Source organism: Echinops telfairi, unplaced genomic scaffold (assembly GCF_000313985.2).
Source record: "Echinops telfairi isolate 266 unplaced genomic scaffold, ASM31398v2 ScPeMD7_7469;HRSCAF=8507_0, whole genome shotgun sequence".
Taxonomy (NCBI): Eukaryota; Metazoa; Chordata; class Mammalia; order Afrosoricida; family Tenrecidae; genus Echinops; species Echinops telfairi.
Window position 1 is genome coordinate 78,820,249 of NW_022111372.1, and position 19,590 is coordinate 78,839,838.

Here is a 19,590-nt window from a genome sequence, read left to right on the forward strand (position 1 = left end):
TCTGATCTTGCCTATCTAGTGGAAAAGACTCTCATCTCCAGCAGTCCTGTCCAGACAAGGTAGTCCTCACAGAGCAGATGCCAGGGGAGGTGGGGAAGGATGGAATGACTTAATTCTGCCCTGGGAGCGACAGCCCTGGACGTGGAAGGCCTTTGGAGATTCCTGTTATGATGTCCTTGCCTTTGGGAAGCAGAGAGTCTAACTTAAACACTTATCAGTTCCTGATACTACTCCATTAAGACAATGTAGTTCGGTGGCAAGATACTGGAGATGGAGTTAGGAAATTCTAATGTTATACCCATGTGTGACACTGGCATCCAGAATGTTTTGAGCTTCAATGTCTTATCCACAAAATAACTCCATAATCCCTATTTGGACTTACATTATATGTGATACCCATGTGAGACTTTGACTGGGAAAATGCTTTGGGGATCACAAAAGTGAGTTGTGGAGACACCGTTGTGTCTATAATGAGAGCCCTGCTAAGTGAGTCAGGTGGCTGCCAACTGCTCTGCTGGTCACGAGGCATTGAACTGGCTTCAAGGACTACAGCCAAGTACTTCATTCACATGTTTATCGGATGCTAGAAATGTCAAGGAATTGTAATGACATTGTCATCCTCATTTTACAGATGGGGCAATGGTGTCAAACAGGCTAAGTGCCTTCAAAAAAGGAAGAGATGAAGCCATGCTCTGGGCCTGCACCTGGCTGACTCTGCAGCTTGTGCTCCTCAGCCCTCTCTTGTGTCACTGTGCTGCCTGCAGCTAACCTCATGTACATTCTCTCTCCCTCCTGGCACTGTTGAATAGACCTCTCTGCTGGCTATTTGTTCCCCTTACGCTAACGTCTCATCAAGCAAGTGGACTCTCCCTGTGGAATCGGAGGGGGCATGAAAGCATCAGGTTCATGGGGATTGCTGTGCTATAAACTAAACTATACATTTCCTTTGGGAGCAGAGAGGGGAGTGTACTGATATTGTTGGAGGCCCTCAGAGAACTTGCTGCAATATGGCCTACAACTACACTGAGTTCTACATCAGTGCAGTTACTTTGAAACTTCAACCACCACCACCACCGAAACCACACCATCTCTACCCAAACCACCACAAGCACACCATTATCACCACCATTGCACCTCCACCACGACTACTGCCATGACCACCAACACCGACACAAGCACTATATCACCACCACCACACCATCACCATCGCCGCCGCCACCACCACCACCACCTGTTGCCACTGTGTCACCTCTGACCCTCAGCCCCACCATGGGCGTCAGAGTCGACCTGCACTCAATCAGATTTGCAATGGCTAATTTTTCAGAAGTAGATCACCAGGTCTTTCCTCCCAGGTGTCTCTTGGTGGATTTGAATTTCTAACTTTTTGGTTAACAGCTGAGTGTGTTTGACTTTTTGTACCAGGGATTCCTTGAAGCAGTTACAAAAGGTAAAAATGCAGATTTCTTAGGGCTCTGTAGACGAGTGGAGCATGTTCTGAGTCCCCCTATTTGACCTCAGCAGGGCGCACCCGTTGCCTGTAAGGACAGTGTTGGTTCCCTTCTGTGAGAGTGCCTGGACCAAGGAATGTCCTTACCCTGAAGAACTCCTTCGTGGATCCTGCTTCCAGCGTCCCGTAAGCGATTTCTGTCTGCTTGGCTAGGTCCTCTGCGCTCTCGATGGGAGACACCATCCTCTCCACAGTCAGGAAGGCGGCCAGGTTGGCCGTGTATGAGGAGATGATGATCAAGGTGAAGAACCACCAGACGCCACCGACAATGCGGCCAGACAGGGACCTGCAGACCAAAAAAAAAAGAAGAGGTGTCAAAAGCTCAGACATCATTTACAGGACATGTGGAGGGTGATGGGAGGAGGGGTGAGAGCTAGCCAGAGCCCCATTCTCAGAGCTGCCAAGTCCTATTGCACCTTTCTCCTCGATCAGCATTATGTGAGAATCCACTTGCCAGAGAGATTTGCCTCTGCGTTTTGTTCCTTATCATGAATGAGAACCTGTGGGGTCATTGCCCTTCTGGGGTGATAAAGCCCACAGTTACATAGTCACACTCACTTTCACACATACATTCTCATTGAGACACATGTAGTCTAACAAAGACACAGTTATGTTAACACTAGTCCTCAAATTTAGACACCTGGAAACACAGCCTTCACTGTGCAATTGCATATGCATCAAAGACGTGCACACACATACCTGAATGCAAATGCATTTTCACCCATGTTCTACCATGTCCCCAAATATTTTCAGACTGTCTTCTCACCGTTCCCCTTGCGGCTGGCCAGGGCCGTCAAAGTGACAGGCTCAAAGGAAGGGAGGGGAGCCTGCTTGGGAAATAGAGTGAGAAGCACTGTACTTCAGCCACTTTACAGAACATCATCATTGGGGACAGGTGCGATTCTCCCACTGCCACCAAGAACGATGATTTGGCTGAAATGGAGACTGAGTATTCTGTTCTCCATCAAAGTGGCAAATATGATGATCACACATGAGGTGAGAAATGTATCTATGAACTCCTCTGAGTCTGAGTCTCCTCTGGCCAAGTGTTCTGTTGTGATCGCAAGGATATGGACAGGAGATTTCCAAGCCCAGGGCTACCCCCAAGACACTACAAGATGATTTTGGATGTTATACCGGGTATTATAATATGGTAGATAGAGAGGACATTACACGACAGTGCAAAGCACATAATTTTTCTCCATCAATCATCTTCTACTCGTCAAGGAAGTGTCATTCTGGAGCCACTGTCCCTGTTACCCCTTTCAAATATGTATCCTGACAGCCTCCGGCTCAGAGCCTTCAACAAGTGACAGTGCTTAACCAGTAGATAATACTTAACAGTCAAATAAATCAACAATCCAAGCCCACGAGTTTTACAGATAAACTCACCATGACCTGGGAGAGGGCCCAAGCCTTCCCATTTTATCCATTTAAAAAAACTCATGGGCCCCCTCGGTTGTGACCCTGCTGTATTGTATTGACCCTACATTCCTATGCGTCCCAACCTGTGCTGTGCATCGAGACTCCTCTTCCCCATACAGAAACAGTGTTCACATGCAGAAATCCAGCATCGATTTGTTATTGTTTCTATGCGGAGAAGGATATTCCTAGATGCTTCTCATGAAAGGAAATAAGGCAGAGGAAACTTGTATGAAGGAATGGGACCCAAAAAGAAGACCAAAGCTATCTCACCTGAAGAACAGTTGCAGAAAGAGGGGGTTTATGGAGGGTGATAGGGGGAGGGGTGAGAGCTAGGGCAAAAAAAAAGAAAAAAGAGAGAGATTTGGAGGGCTGTGTTCATTAAAAGGTTGATGTAGGGTTTGTATCACATGCCCTGTTTAGGATATTTGGCAGAAAGTTCTGGAAACAACTAAACATGAGGAAAATTGTTTTGATGGGTTGAGTGGTACAACAGTGAGCTGACTTTCTTCGGGTGATTTAGTTTCCCCACCTCTGAAAGTGTTCAAATGGTGAGTCATTTATAGAGATGTTGTGCTTAGTTCCTATTGTTATGCCCCCTATCCTCATCAGGGGAAACATTTTCAAGAAAGGATATACAAAATAGAAGAAGGGTTGATCATCATGAGGGGCTAGAGACTGGCTGCTTCCTTTCACCATACTCGCATCTCTGGGATTCTGCATTGAAATCATAAGTAGGTAGGCCACAATGTTTCCCTTCCATTAGCCAATCAAACAAACTGAAATAGGCGAGGCAAAATCAAGCTCTCAAAATCACAGGGCCAGTACACAGTTGGTCTCAACATCACTGCGGCCTTTGGAGACCTAGTCTAGGCTGATGCATGGGTCCAGCAGGCCTCCAGCAGAAGCTGTTGCTCCTTTCCCAGTACTTGATGACCCCATGGCATCTGAACTGAACTTCTTGTTTCCACTGCGGCCCTAGCCCCCCCCGCTCCCCTGCCTAATCTGTTTGTGCAAGTTCACACAAACAGATTATTTAAAAATAGAGACATTCGTCACATCATAATTCTTTCTGCTTTAAACTGCATAAAGCCTTCCTCTTACACATGGAGGATAATTCCAGCTCCTTGGGATCCTGAAGGTCCTGTGTGACCTGTCCCCTGCTTGGTCACCAATGCAGTGTACTTCGGATATGCTGGCCACCTCTGTCCTTCACATTCATAGAGCTCCCTTCCTTATCATTTGCCACTCTTTTCTCCTGCCCAGCCCATCAAACCACTTCATCCTCCAGATCTTATCCCAGGCATCACTTTTCTGACACCCAAACATCAGACTTTCAGAGCCTCATACAGTTCTTGCCACCGTGGAACTCTGACAAGGGTTTTCCCGCTTGTTTGGCTGTGTGATTTCCCTTTTCACCCTAACCTCTGCAAGGCGGAAGGGCCTTTTCATTCTTCGTGAGAAACATTGCATCTCTGGTGTCCAGCACAGGGAAAACATGGTTGCCGTCAAGTCATTCCAACTCAGGGTAGCCTTCTGTGTGTCAGAGAAGTGCCTTCTTTAGATACTCAATGGCTCTAGAAGTAGATCGCTAGGGATTTTTTTTTGGTGTCTCTGCGTGTGTGTGTGTGTGTGTGTGTGTGTGTGTTGCATTTGAACTGACAACCTTGCATTTAGAGCTGGGCATCACCCCAGTACCTCAGCATAGAGTAAACTAAACAAACAAACTCACTGACATCCAGTCAATCCTGATTCATAATGACCCTGGACGACAGGGCACCACTGCCCTTGTGGCTTTCTGAGAATGTCCCTCCTCATGGGTGTAAAAAGCACCCTCCTTCCCCTATGGAACAGCTGGTGGTTTCCAACAACTCACCTTGCAGTTAGCACCCCGACTCACAATCCATTACACCACCACGACTTCTCAGCACAGAGTAGTCTCTCAAAAGCAACTAAGTGCATCAATACCCTTTCTTTCCTCTGATAAGTCTGTGGATCCACCCACACGGGTTTCGAGCCCAGGAACAGTTGTCAGGGTCAGGAAAATCCCCAATTGCCTATGTCCTAGGGCATCTGGAGCCACATTCTCAAGCCAAGTATTCCGACTCGCTCTTTCCTGACACAACCCAAATTGAGAAACCCAGTTCAGTTATCCCAAAGTCAAGATCATCTAGTGAAGCTCAAAGTTGTCATAATGAAACTTCAGGCCTAAGGCAACTTCTGCATTCTGGTTTAATTAATATTTATCTTCTGGGCATTGGGTGTAGCTTGCCTTGCACAGTATTCCCCATATCCCCACCTACTTAATGAAGATACAAAGAAAGATTCTACTGCTTAACACTCAGCAGGTGTCCTCAGTGGAAAAACCAGAAGGCTGGGGAAATGTGACATGATTCTGAGGCTTCCTTTGCATCTGATCCAAGACCTGAGAACTTGAGTGTGAGACGAGACAACCTTCCACCCCCCTTCAGTTCAGTTCGGTTCCTCTGGTTTAAGGGAAGTTGAGTTTCTCCCTAAGAACTCACCATTTCCCCAGTTCCAGAGCCAGAGGCAGGGAGCTGACAGGAGACCTGGACTTGGAATGAAACCTTTGCCCTTTCACTGACCAGCCCCATAACCTTGACAAGTCACCAGTCCTGATGGGCCTTCGGCTCTCTCCTTCTTATAATGTGTGAGACGCATCTTACTTCATGGTAAGAAACACAATGTTTAGAACTAGAATTATTTCTCTTTGTCTTTTCCTTTTACTAGTACAAGTTATTGGAGTTCAAATGAAATAGTGAAAGGAAAACACTTTGAAAAATGCTACTGAGACACCAGGCATTATTGTTCTGATGAGGACGAGTCTTCCAGGGAGCAGCCCCAGGGCAGAGCCACACTTTTCTCAGGGGGGAAGGATGAGCTGTGATCTGAACACCTTGGCGGTCTGCCCAGTCACCTGCATTTTAATCATCTCAACTTGGCAGAGCTCGTCCCAAAGCTGCCTCAGTGATGGAAGAATCCCTTAGGTTCTTCTGGACTTGATCCCAAGCTGCATGACTTACTGGAGCCCATGTTGTATTTGAACTTTGTGCGGAGGAGCCCTGTGAGATGGATGAGGGAGGGATAATTATCCTCATCTTATAGATGAAAAACTGGCTTAGAGGTTCAAAATGACGGTCCCAGGGTCATATAGTGAGGTGACCTGGTGTCGTAGTGGTGATGAGTTAGATGGTGAGCCACAAAGCCTGCAGTTGGAAACTATCAGCCACTCCAAGGGGATTTCTACTCCTGTAAAGAATTAGTCTCAGAAACTCACAGGGGCGGTTCTACCCTGTCCTATAGGGTTGTTATGAGTCAGCACCAACTTGATGGCAGTGAGTTTGGTTTGGAAGACCATACCAAGGGGCAATAACAGAGCTGGGACCCAAAACAGGATGTCATACTTCTGTCCAACATTCTAGATCCTACAGAACTTTGGCTCCATTGCCCAATACCGGTTCACTTGTGGCTGGCTGTGGACATGGTACAACTGCAACTGCTCCAAGATGTTGAATCACACTCAACGCGTACTTCTCATGAAGGTCAGTGCCAGCTTTGGGATCCCCAGAAAGCAGTCTGACCACCAACAGCTCCACAGAAGTAAAAAGGTGCTCAGGTTCATTTTTTTCACTATGAAATCAGGAAGAAAACAGGAGAATTGATGTATTTGAGTTGTGATGCTGGAAAAGACTATTGAAAGTCCCATGGATTACCAAAAGGGTAAACAAATCTGTTTTGGAAGGAGTATGGCCAGGATGCTCTTCAGAGGCAATAATGATGAGACTTCATTTTACATACTTGGGACGTGATGTCAGGAGCGACCAGTCCTGGGAGGACATCATGCTAGCTAAAGCAGAGGAGCAGCAGCAAAGAGGAAGGCCCTTAGTGAGATGGATCGATACCGCGCTGCACTAATGGGCTCAGGCGTAGGAGCAAGTATGAGGACAGCTCAGGGCCGGGCCGTGTTTTGCTCTATTGTGCGCGAGGTTACTCTGGGTTGGAATTGCATCTCACAACAACATGTAATTATCAAAAACGTAACTGCTTAGAACAACACCCACTTATCATTACACAATTCTGTAGCCCAGAAGCTGGGATGATGTGGCTCAAGATTTTATTGGGTTGAAATCAAGGAGTTGACTGAGGGCATCATTTCCATCTGGGGCTTGGGGCCCTCTTTCAGATCTACGGGCTGTTGGCAGAACGTATTTCCTGTGGCGCAGGGTTGAGGTCCCTATTTCCACGCTGATTGCCAGCCAGGGGCTGCTCTCTGCTGCCTGAATTCCATATCACATGGTCTTCTCACTCCAATCGTGAAACTAGCAATGTTAAATCAAATAGCTCTCACGCTTTGAATCTCTCTGACTTATACCAGGTTGGAGAATAACTCGGCTTTTAAAAGGGCTCGTCTGATAGAATCAGGCCCACCTAGGTAATCTCCAGATATTTAATTCCGTTTTTCACGTTATCTTCACAGCAGCACTTACATGCAGTTGCATTGAATGACTAGGGGCACGGAATCTATAGAGGTCTGCCAATAGTACCGCTTATTCATTATTTTTACAAGCATTTCTTAAATATCTACATGGCAGGCAAATTTGGGCACTGGGAGGTTAAAAGTGAATACCCTGCAGTCTTTCCCTTCCACGAGATCACAATCTGGTGGAGCAAGTGGGGGATGGTCTTGCAGTGAGACACCCTGATCCTCTGTAATGCACTTAGTGCAGTAGCTGGTCTATAGTGAACACTTGGTAAAGACATAATCACCAGTTTGCATCACTGCAATATTATAAGCAATACTCTGGTCCTATCATTATGTAGCACATATGAAAATAGCACTAAGGGAGCCGAGAAGAGGCTGCTAATGACTTCTGGCAAAGCTCAGGGACAGTTACTGGGGAAGGAAGTACATTGTTCGGCAGTAAAGTACGAAGAGGAGACCACCAGGCAGAATGAAGGCCAGGGAGTGGGAGCAGGCATGGTAGAGAGAGGTGCAAGATGTGTGAAAGGGATTTTCGCCAACACACAACTGAGTTTCAGCCCATTATCATTCCTCGATGGAGGTACTAACCACATTTAAGGTGTTCCCACAATTGATATTGTCAGAAAGCTCTAGCAACCTACTTCTGAAAGGTCAGCCATTGAAAACCCCAATGGAGCACAGTTTTACTTACTATCAAACACATGGGGTTGCTATGAGTCAGAATGCACTTGTTGGCAACAGGTAGTTTCTGATGACTATTTGGGGTATTTTTTTAGCCATAATGATGAAGGATTGAACAAAAGCACAGCCTACAGAAATCATGAGGGGTGGTCTGGCCGAAGAGATGAAGGGCCATAGGGATAGGACTTGGTGACCCGTGGGAGCAGGGGCTATTGAGCGACAGGCCAGACCTGTTGGGTGAGTGGCTTCTGGCGTAATCTGGGGTCAGATGTTGTCACCTTGTAAATGATGGTCTTTTCATTCTGTCTTTAACAAAACACTAAAGGCATCATTAAATGTAAAACTGGGTGTTAATCGAAGACAGTAAAGATATGATTGTACCATGATCTGTCTTCTGACTGAGGGGCATTTCTTGTCAAGGGTCAAAATTCAATGCAGATCTTGAAATGCGTATTTCTAATCCCACAGCTTGAATGCGATGCCCTAGGCCAGGGTCTGAAAGATTCTCCGGTCAAAGGCCAGTCAGTAACTATTTTGAGTTTTGAGGGCATTATAGATTCTGTCCCAATTACTCTTTGCTCTTGCAGCATGGAAACAGCTGACAATATGTAAACACACGTGTATGCTGTATTCCAATAAAACTTTAATTACAAAAACAGGTGGCAGGCTGGATTTGGCTCTTGGCCTGTAGTTGACTCATGTGAGAAACAGAGACCTTTGAGATAAGTTAAAATAAAATGGTGGTCAAAGTCATATATCCCGATGTTAGCCTTTCCAGGCAAATATCCAGGTATCATGTTAAATTGATTCATTTGACAATGACTTTTCTGTTGTCTGTAGTGAGGCAGCAGTCAAGACAGGGCACCAGTCAAGAGCGTGGGCTCAAGGGTCAGACAAAGCAGGCTGAAGTCTTGCCTTTGATATATCGTGGGATTGACTACATAGCACTGTGCTTGTTTTTCTATAAAATGGAGTAGTGGTAGTACGTTTTCAAATATTGCATTTTATTTTTCCTCTTTTTATTGCGAATTAGGTGAAGGTTTACAGAGCAGATCATAGCTTTACTCTCAACGATCATATACATTCTGGTTCAACCCATCCGTGGCAATCACCTCTGTGCATTGTCACTGATCTACTTCCTCTCTGCGTTTTCTGTTTCCAGTCCTTTTCTAACCGTCAGCAAGTCGTCCTTGGGCACATGGTGCCCTTTGGATCTTAAATGATGTGTAATTCGAATATTGAGGGAAGTTCAGTTCCAGATCTGAAGGGTGACTAAAGGCAGTGTTTGGGGGTGGGGGTCTTTCACCAGTATCTATTTAAGTCATGAGCCTTGTGTCTTTCATGATTTTGAGTTCTGTTTCACATTTTTCTCTAACTCTTTCTTGGACCCACTGATAGAATCCTCTTAAAGGTATCTTTAAGCCCTCAAAAAGAAAATACAAGTGAAGCCCATCGCATAGGCCTGCACAGCATACATGTTTCATAGTGAGGGTTTGCAGACACGTGAGGAGTAAGGCCTGGGTAGAGGTTGCAGAGCCAATACAATGGTAAGGGCCTTCAGGAGAGCACATACTTCGGGTCCTGTGTAGAGAGTGGAAAGTTATCAAACTGCAACCAATATTTGATGCCAATAACCTCCCCAGGACATCTCTGACAAACAATTGGATATGCACGTTCTTCTTTACTTCTAAAGGAGGCCTGTTATCCCCCAGAGGAAGGTGACAGAAGGGGCACCTCCTGAGTCTCTTCATTCAGCTGAGCACAAGAGGTCATTTGGCTCAACCTGCTTCCCTTTGTCATTTGTTTCCCATGGCTATTTTTAAGAACCCGTGATGGAAACAGAGGGTGGGAAAGCGCAGGATCAGATGGCCTGCCTCTAAATTATTGGGAGGAAGAAGTCCATCTTGACTAATTATGGAGCTGGACTATATTCAGAGAAAGGCTCAGTGGGTATCCGGCATTGAGGTTCTGATACCAGGGTGATTAGCTCTGGCCAAATGCAACAATTCCACTGATGAAGCCACTTTATCCAAGACGCTGTGTCTGGGTGGCAAATCATCCCATTTGTCACCAGCTGCAAATCACCCAGCTCTTTCCTGGCAGAACGGGCATGATTCATTTTAATTGCCCCAGCTGCCGGTCACTTCGTTCCAGCGCTGACGTAGGGGAGGGGTTTGGATTCAGAAAGTGCGTCTGAGGGGTGGGCAGCTGGGAGGTAGGTGAGGAGCATCAAGGAAAACCCAGGGTTCCTTAAGATAGTGTCCTGGTCTAGAATCGGCCGTGCTGCTTTGAAGAGCAACAGTTTTGCATTCCTACTGTTCTCCCCTTTAGGAAGATTAAGGGCGAGCCAAAGAATGGACCCAGACCAGTTCATTCACTTGCTCTTAATCTATTAACTCTTTGCTCATGCTCCGAGTCTCATTTTCACACCTGAACTTGGGGCGAATAAGATTCATCATATGAATGTGGCGAATTCAGAGAGATCACGTTTGTTGTGTCGACTTAGCACCGAGCACAGCGGGGCTCAAGAGGTCTGTCATCTGGGAGGATGCTGAGGCTCAGGCTGTTTTCCCCTTGCAGGGCTTCCTGAACCCGCTGGGTCCCTCCATTCTCCTGGGTTTCCTTCTGCCTCACAAGCTGGTTGTTCCTTCTCTTTTCTGTTGGTTCCATAGGTTTGTACCAGATGATATTATCTAGTCTACTTACATTTATAGGACGTTATCTTTACACGAACATGCTGATAACTCACAAGTTTAAATCTCCAGCCTCTTTGCTGAGCTCTAAATGCATGCATTTAACTTGCTACCTAAAACCAGAGATCTGCCCAACAAAGTTTGTAATGAAGCTTTACCCAAAAAGATACAAATAAATACAACCAAACTCTGTCTCCCTCATCTCAGGACATGACACTGCTATGTACTTTGTAGTTCAAACCGACGCCCCGGTGTCGTTTCTGACTCGTTCCAGTCGTTTACGTCCACATTCAGTCCATCCAATGCAACCATTCCCTTTGTCCTCAGATGTCAATTTAGCCTAGAAACTAGCCTAACATTTCCTTGATTTTTCTCTTGTCTTTTACAATCCAAAGTAGCCAGAGGGGAATCTTTGCAAAATAAGAATAAGAGCCTGTTGCTCTCTACTCCACGTGAAGTCCATCACATTTAGAAAATAAAATCTGAATGCCCTACTAAGGCCTACGGGACACTCCTTGATCAGGGTCCACGTCTCATCTCCTCTTGGGCCATCTCTCCCTTGTCTGCTGTCCTCCAAGTGCATTGGCCTTCTTGTAATTCCTGGAGCGGATCAAATCCTTCCTGATGACCTAACGACCTTCTGAGTGGTTCTCACTGCTGGGAATACACCTGTCTTCACGTTTTCACTCAAACATCACCTCCTTGTATGCACTCTGTTTTCTTTTCTTATAGAACTTTTAAAAGTCCAAAAATTTATATATATATACATTTATATATATAACGGTTTTATATATATATAATTTCACTTAAAGCACTTTTAAAGGTCTAACAGAATATTTAAATGCTTATGTATATGTATATGTATAAATATTTCAAAGATATATGTTTATATAAAGATTTATATATATAAAGCACTTTTCAAAGTCTAACACAATCCTTATATATACAAAGATATTTATATATTCTATTATATACATAAAGATTTATTAGAATTTGAAAAGTGCTATAAGATATGATGTTAAGTTCAGGGTGTGGTAGAGCACTGATGAAACACACAACTATTCTCTAGTTCCTTAACATTTCCTCCTCTCACTATGATGGTTCTTATTCTAACTCATTAATCTTGTTAGACATGATTATATTCATTTGTATAATTAAGATCATTTGATGCATGAAAGCCAAGATAGATAGCTCTGCAGAAACAGTAACTGGAGTAATGATTCCCTGAGGGTATGGGAGAAAAGGGGAGAGCAGTGGGGGAAGGGGAATCAATAGTAATGATGACTGTATAATCCCACTCAACGGAAACCAATAACAGAATTGTAGGTGAACAGATATATTGGATGGTGTAATACATGGAAAATAACAAAAATAATAATAATATAATATAACATAGCAATGATAATATAATATAATATAGCAATAAGGGCTCCTGTGGGTTAAGGCAGGTGAGGGGGGTGGATAAAAGGGAGCTGATATCAAGGAATTCAAGAAGAAAGAAAATGTTTTGAAACTGATGGTGGCAGCAGTTGTACAAATTTTGCTTGATATAATTGAATTATGAATTGTTACATCTGTGAGAGGTCCCAATAAAATTATAAACTAATTAAAAAAAATGAAAACAGTGTATACAGGAGGTGATATATATATATATATTCATTATGTGTATCCTTCAACTGAAATATAAGCTTAGCAAGGGCAGGTGTCTCATTTCTGCCGTTCCTTGTTATGTACCTAGCATCTAGCACAGTAACTGGTGCTCGCTGAGTTTATATTGAAAAAGTGAGTGATCATGCAAATAGTTTTGATGAAGAACTGCATGCCAGGGCGGACGGAGCACAAATGGGGTTGACCTGAATTTGTAAAGGGTGGCTGAGCTGGGCTGATAACTAGAAGGGGGAGAATGATGAGTTGACATCCTGCTAGAAACTTAATAACCTGCTCAGAAACTAAGGACAGCATGAGCATTGCCTAGCAACCAAATCTCTTGATTGGCATAGTCAGAAATAAACTTGCCTGGCATGAAAATTATAGCCAGCAGTCCTGCTTTGAGTGTCTGCTGCTCTCCGTAGTTCTGGCAATAATCTCCCAAGTCAGGCCTCTGACATGGTTCACAATATCTTTTCTGAATCTCCCTTTCATGGGCTTTGGCCAATAATTTCCCCCTTCCTGATTGTTGTTCCATGGCACCCACATTTTAAAAAATGGTGTCTGCTCTGATTTCATTTTGTTGCTCATGGATTGGCTGGTTTGATCCAATTCAGAACTCTGTTACATACCAAGCCTGGTGGGAAGTTCAGAAGAAGTTGCTTCTCCAAGAAATCTGCTTAATGGAAGAGACAAGACACACACAGAAGTAACTGTGGTACTGAGTCATCTGGGGCAAACAGCACAGGAGGCATGCATTAAATGCTGGGGAAGTTCAAAGGCAGGAAAGGTGGTATCCCACTGCAAGAAATTTGGAAAGGCTGCTGGAAGTGGTACCATTTAACTGGGCTCTGTCGGCCATGCAGGGTTTGAACATGCTGACATAGAATCAGGTGGAAAGAGAGTCATTTGCTGGCTTTGGAACAGCACGTGCTGCTGTGTGGAGGTGGGACAAGAATCTGAACCAGCAAGAATTTCATTTTGTACAAAACTTATTATTCATACCAGTGGCCACCATTCTCAGGGTATCTACTCTGACACAGCAGCCAAACCTGACATCCACTTTTTCTTTCAGGGTAGGGGGCATCCCTCCTTTCCATAAATGAGAATTGAGGTTCAGAGAGACAAAGGAATTTAGTGATGTTCACGAAGCAAGTGGTGGAGCTTGAAAGTGAACCCAGACCCATGGGAGTCCCATGCTGCTCTTTCACTGGGCTCAGCTTAGGCCAGGTCACCCCTCATCTCTCAAGAGTTTCCTTCTCAGGCCTAAGCACTGCTTACTTATCCACAGCTCCTAGACTCAAAGGAATACTTGGCATCCTTTTTGGTGTTAAAAATGGGACTTCCTCCCCACACAATTTGGGGTTTGAGTTCTTAGAAGAAGTCACTCTGTTTCTACTGCTGCCTGCTGGCTGGCCCACAAAGTCAAAACATATGGTTTCTCTGTCCTCACCCCCCTCCTGACTGTTTCTACTCTCTCCTGATCCACCAGCTGGCTTGCAGGGATAAGGTGGGCTCCACCGACCTGCGTCCCTGCTTCAGTGGGCCAGGTGTGGGGCCTGGGCTGTCATCTGTGGCCCAACATGTCAAGTGTTTGATGTCTTCAGGATTGGCGGTATCCTGAAGTGTGGGATGCTGTGGACTTTTAAAAAATAGGCTCCAGGATAAAATGTGTGCTTCTGCTTTTATGAACATGTGTTGAGCTCTGGCATGAGGCAAATATTAATAGGAGCTATGATACTTAAAATAACCAATTGGAATCCCTTCATCAGCCAGGTGCTTTTTCCCCCTACCCAGTTCCCTGCCCGTTCAGCCCCTCCCTCATACAGATCCTCAACCACCCTGGCAGGCCAGCTCCCCAGAGGAAGGGATTCCTGCAGGCTGGAAAGAACACTCGCTCTTCCCCTTGCCATCCAATCGTTTCTTCAAAGGGATACTCCGCTCGTTCTGAGACAGAGAGGAGGATTAGTACACAGGGGTTTATAGACTTTCTACTCCCGCCCGTGCCACTTGTCAACGATGTGACTTTCCCTCCTTCTCTGAGCCTCCCTCTCCCCATCTGTGAAGGAATGAATGGTGTCCTCCAGGATGCTGTAAATCCTGACCTCTATGCCTGTGGCTCGGAGCCCTGCTTATGTATTGAGCTGGTAACTGCATGATCAGCAGTTCAAATCCACCAGCCACTCCGAGGTTATGCAACCCATAAACGATTGCAGTCTTGGGAACGCACAGGGGCAGTTCTACCTTGTCCTAAAGGGTCACCACGAGTAGGCATCCACTCGATGGCAGTGAGTTCTTGAGGTTTGCCTGCAGTTATAATCTCATTGTGAAAGGGGCTGTCTTTCGTTATATTGATAAACTAGGACTATGGGGGGGGGTATTCTCTAGAGTTGATCTCTTTTGAAATATAAAAGAGATTAAACAAGTGAACAGAGATGATGGGAAAGAAGATGCTAAAGGCCATGAAGATAGACCATAAGCAGAATCTCAAAGACACAAGGGTCTTCCTCTGGAGCCACCAGAGAGTGTGGCCACCCTGCATGCAGGCACATAGCTTCCTGAACTGTAGGAAATAAAGTTCTCTGTGTTAAAGCCACGCACTTGTGGTCTTACAGTTATGGTAGCACTCGATAACCAAGGCACCATCTACGAAATGGGGGAACAACCAAATCACAAATTACCAACAAGCCAATTCCAACTCATGGACTGACCCCGCGCGTACCAGAGTAGAATTGTGCTCCATTGGGTTTTCAAGGCCTGGCTTTTATTTTTTTCAGAAGCAGGTTGTCAGGGCTTTCTTCTGAGGCACCTCTGGTTTGAACCTCAGATCTTCAGGTTAACAGCCAAGCACGTTAACCATTTGCACTGCTGAGAGAATTATCTAAAAAGGATGTTGTGAAGATGAGTTGTAACGTGCTTAGCACGGTTTTTGGACCAGAGTGGATATCTGGTAGAAGCAGCGACGACTATTCAGACGTGAAAGATGGTGTGGAAAGAAGTTTTCAACATGCTGGTAAATGGAAAGAGCAGGCTTTAAAACACTGTATATCGTTTCTTAACCGTCAGCTCAGGGAAAAGTGTCTGCAAGTGTGTAAACTCAGAAGGTACCAGATTCATCTCGGTGAGTCTTTTTTTTTTCTTTCCCACCTTCATGCTTCATTTCCAGGTTTTTCTAGATGAATACCTGTGATTTTCACAGTAGGAGGACAGCCCAGAGCCTGATAGAACCATGGACTGTGGAGTCATCCCACCAAGGTTCAACCTCCAGTTTCTGCTTTGCTGGCTGTGTCACTGTGGCCAAGGGACTTTGCCTCCTAGAGTTTCCGCTTCCTCACTTGTAAAATGGAGAGAGGTACTAGCAGGACAGTCGTCCCTCCGTCCCTCAGTATACGAGGAAGATTGGTTCTGGAAACATTGTGGAACCACAATCCAACGATATGCTCACTTTTGCTTATATAAAATGGTGGAATATTTGTATTTAACCTAGGCACATCTTTTATATTTCACATCACTCTAGATTACTTATAATACCCAATACCATGGAAAGGCTGTGGAAATAACATTTTATGCTCCATTTCAGCCGTTGAGAGATTGCTTTGACAACTTAATTGCCCTGCCCATCCCCAGTACTCTCGGTGCTTGATTGGTTGAATCTGTGGATTCTGAGCCCACAGACATAGAGGGCCAGCTGTGCTTTCTAATGTCAACCACTTAAGTATTAGGCTTATTCTCTCCACTAACTTGATAGGTGATGAAGAATCAGAGAAATGAAAAGACAGTGTGTGACGGTCTTTGTAAGGGGATGATGTTTAAGAGAGCTGAAGGTTGAGAATGAGCCAGCTTGGTGAAGAATTTGGAGGAACAACTTTCTAGACAACCAGGAAGAATAAAAGTTCTGAGGCAAGAAAAGGCTTCATAGCTCACCTAGTCAAGGCAATGGCAACATTAGAGCCAAGGTATATGAATATATATATTCAGCGTATATTCACGGCAGATGAGCGTGAAGGTCCTTGGTTGGCACAAATGGTTTGAGCCTAAAGGTTGGCAGTTTGAACCCACCTGTGCTGCCATGTAAGAGAGACGTGGCAACCTGGCTTAAGATTACAGCAGGAAAACCCTTCCAGCAGTCCCACCTGTACCATGTGGGTTGCCGTGAGTTGAAGTTGGCTCAACTGCTGTGGGGTTGTTCTGTTTTGCTGTCTGATGCCGGTAAAGAGACTAGCTTCAGCAGAGCTGCCGGTGTCAGGTCAGGGACACTGGGTTTAATGACGAAAGGCCCACCTGCCAGTGCCACCTCCTCTGAGAAATGCGTGGCTGGCTGCTGCTCTCCTCCATCATCCCTCGCCGACCCAAACCTTGTACTTCTGCCGTCTGCTTTCCTTTCCTACACTCAATTATTCAAAGTAGAGGAATTGGAGACTTCCCCATAATCCCCTGGAACCTAATGCCTTCTCTATGAATATTTGCTCACTGAATATGAAACTCCATAAGTGGGTAATTTGTAATGCTTTCCTCTGAGCTATCCACAGAAGAAAAGGTTTCTTAAGTTAATTAATAGTACAAAAGTGATTGCATGAAGAATCATTTATTCTATGAATCAATACTAATTTCAAACACTTCAAAAGCACCCATTTTTGAGAAAATGGTATCCCAGGCACAACTATCATTCTTTCAGAGCCCTGAAAACATGTCCCTTTAGGATCTTACTCTGTAAAGCAGTTTCCATAGAGAAAATTAATACATAAATGTGAAACAGAAGTGAGTGTCTTTAAAAATATTGTGAAAGACTAGTATGCTCACAAATTCAGACAGGTTCCAGTCCTGATAAATCTCTACATTGATTTGTCCAAGTTTTGATAGAATGCTTACTCAGAATCTCTACCTGCCTCCCTCAACAGTTCTCGCTAAGAATGCCTTCCCCCAACAGGGATGTAATTGGAGATGCAGTTGGCTATGGACTTGCTCTGGGTCACACAGGAGTTGGAAGAAACATCCACACTGATCCTCATTCACAGGAGAGGGGAAAGTCTCCCTTTCCCCAGTTCTCAAGCAGGAGAAACAGCCAAGGGTCATGACCCTCTGCTCATCACTAGGACCTGGGCCCTAGTGTCCAGCTCTGTGACTGCAACTTAGCTTCCAGACATCAACGAGCACAACACCTTCTGTCCCAGTATGTGCCCTATTGTTCCTATGATGTGTGGTAGATAGATTCTTTGATGACCCTATTACCCTAGATCCCCATGTTACTCCTCTGATTATATCATGTTACATTGCACACAGGGTCTTTGCTTTTGCAACTGTAATTATGAGGCCCTTATAGCTCTAATTACGAAGACAGAGATACTAACTGGGTGTGCTTAAACTAATCACACCAGTCTTTTAAAAAGAAGGAAACCTAAAATTGCTATCAACGAATATCCACCCTATCAGACAGGACAGAACTCCCCCTGTAGGCTTCCAAAATTGTAAGTCCTTTCAGGAGTAGAAAGCCCCATTTTTCTCCTATCAGATGGCTGGTGGTTTCAAACTGGTGACTTTGTGGTTAGAGCCCAATGTGTTACAACTACAGCACAGGGCTTCAGACTTTTAGAAGCAGAAACATGTCTCCAGCTAGCAGCAGAAGAGGAGATCAGACAGATGGAAAGTGTGAGAGTGGGTCTCCATCACTGAGAAAGGGACCAGAATCTGAGAGTGGCCTCTAGATGCTGGAAAAAGTTCCCCGTTGACAGCCGGAAAAGGAAATGGGGATTTCAGTTCTTTAATCGCAAGGAATTGAATTCTGCTGGCAATAGAAATGAGCTAGGAAGAGGATCCATCCCTGGCCACAAATGAGCATGCATTTCCTTCAGTCCTGGGAGAACCTGAGTAGAGAACCAACTGGCCTCATCCTGGGCTTCTGGTCTATGGAACTGTGAGATAATATGGAGGGATGTTGCTTTCACCTACTAAATTCGTAACAATTTATTACTTATCAATACAAAAATTAATACAGAATGACTGTAATCGGTATGCAATGTCACCTTAAATTTTCCCTTGTGTGTTCCATTTGAGAATGTCTATAATTCTCCCAAGCCCACGGTTCTACCTCATTCCTCACTTTTTCCTTCTATATCCTCTGGGCAAAATCGGTGATTAAGATTAAAGGCTCGGTGTAACCCAGAGGAATTACTGAAACCCAAATGAAGGCTGAGCATGATAGTGGGACAAGAGGAAAGTAAAAGGAAAAAGAGGAAAGAGCTAAGAGACAAAGGGCATTTATAGAGGTCTAAATAAAGGCATGCACATGTATAAACATATTTATATATGAGGATGGGGAAATGGATTTATGTACATATATTTATAGGTTTAGTGTTAAGCAGATGAATATTGGACCTCCACTCAAATACTCCCTCAATGCAAGAACACTTTGTTCTATTAAACTGTCATTCCGTGATGCTCACCTTCCCGACACTATCGCTGAAGACAAAGAGGGTGCATAAGCAAATGTGGTGAAGAAAGCTGATGGAGCCCAGCTATCAAAAGATATAGCATGTAGGGTCTTAAAGACTTGAAGGTAAACAAGCAGCCATCTAGCTCAGATGCAACAAATCCCACATGGAAGAAGCATGTCTGCCTGTGTGATTACAAGGTGCCGAAGGGATCAGTTATCAGGCATCAAAGAACAAAAAATCATATCATTGTGAATGAGGGGGAGTGCAGAGTGGGGACCCAAAGCTCTCTGTAGGCAATTGGACGTCCCCTTACAGGAGGGTTGTGGGAAGGGGATGAGCCAGTCAGGGTGCAGTGTAGCAATGATGAGACATGCAACTTTCCTCTAGTTCCTAAATGCTTCCTCCCCCTCACCCCTTCACTATCATGATCCCAATTCTACCTTACAAGTCTGGCTGGACCAGAGGATGTACATTGGTACAGATGGGAACTGGAAACACAGGGAATCCAGGACGGATGATCCCTTCAGGACCAGTGGTGAGAGTGGTGATACCTGGAGAGTTGAGGGAAGGTAGGATAGAAAGGGGGAACCGACTACAAGGATCTATATATAACCTCCTCCCTGGGGGATGAACAACAGAAAAGTGGGTGAAGAGAGACGTTGGACAGTGTGTGATATGACAAAATAATAATTTATAAATTATCAA

At 44.8% G+C, this 19,590-nt stretch overlaps 1 protein-coding gene across 2 annotated transcripts in view; it reads right to left on the bottom strand.

Annotated features, from left to right (window-relative positions):
- GRIA1 (glutamate ionotropic receptor AMPA type subunit 1) overlaps nt 1-19,590 on the bottom strand; it is a 392,988-nt gene that overhangs the window by 49,217 nt on the left and 324,181 nt on the right. For both annotated transcript variants that reach the window (XM_004696740.2, XM_004696739.2), the window contains exon 12: nt 1,595-1,793. In XM_004696740.2, the coding sequence (XP_004696797.1) occupies nt 1,595-1,793 (199 nt within the window). The remainder of the gene's footprint in view (nt 1-1,594; nt 1,794-19,590) is intronic.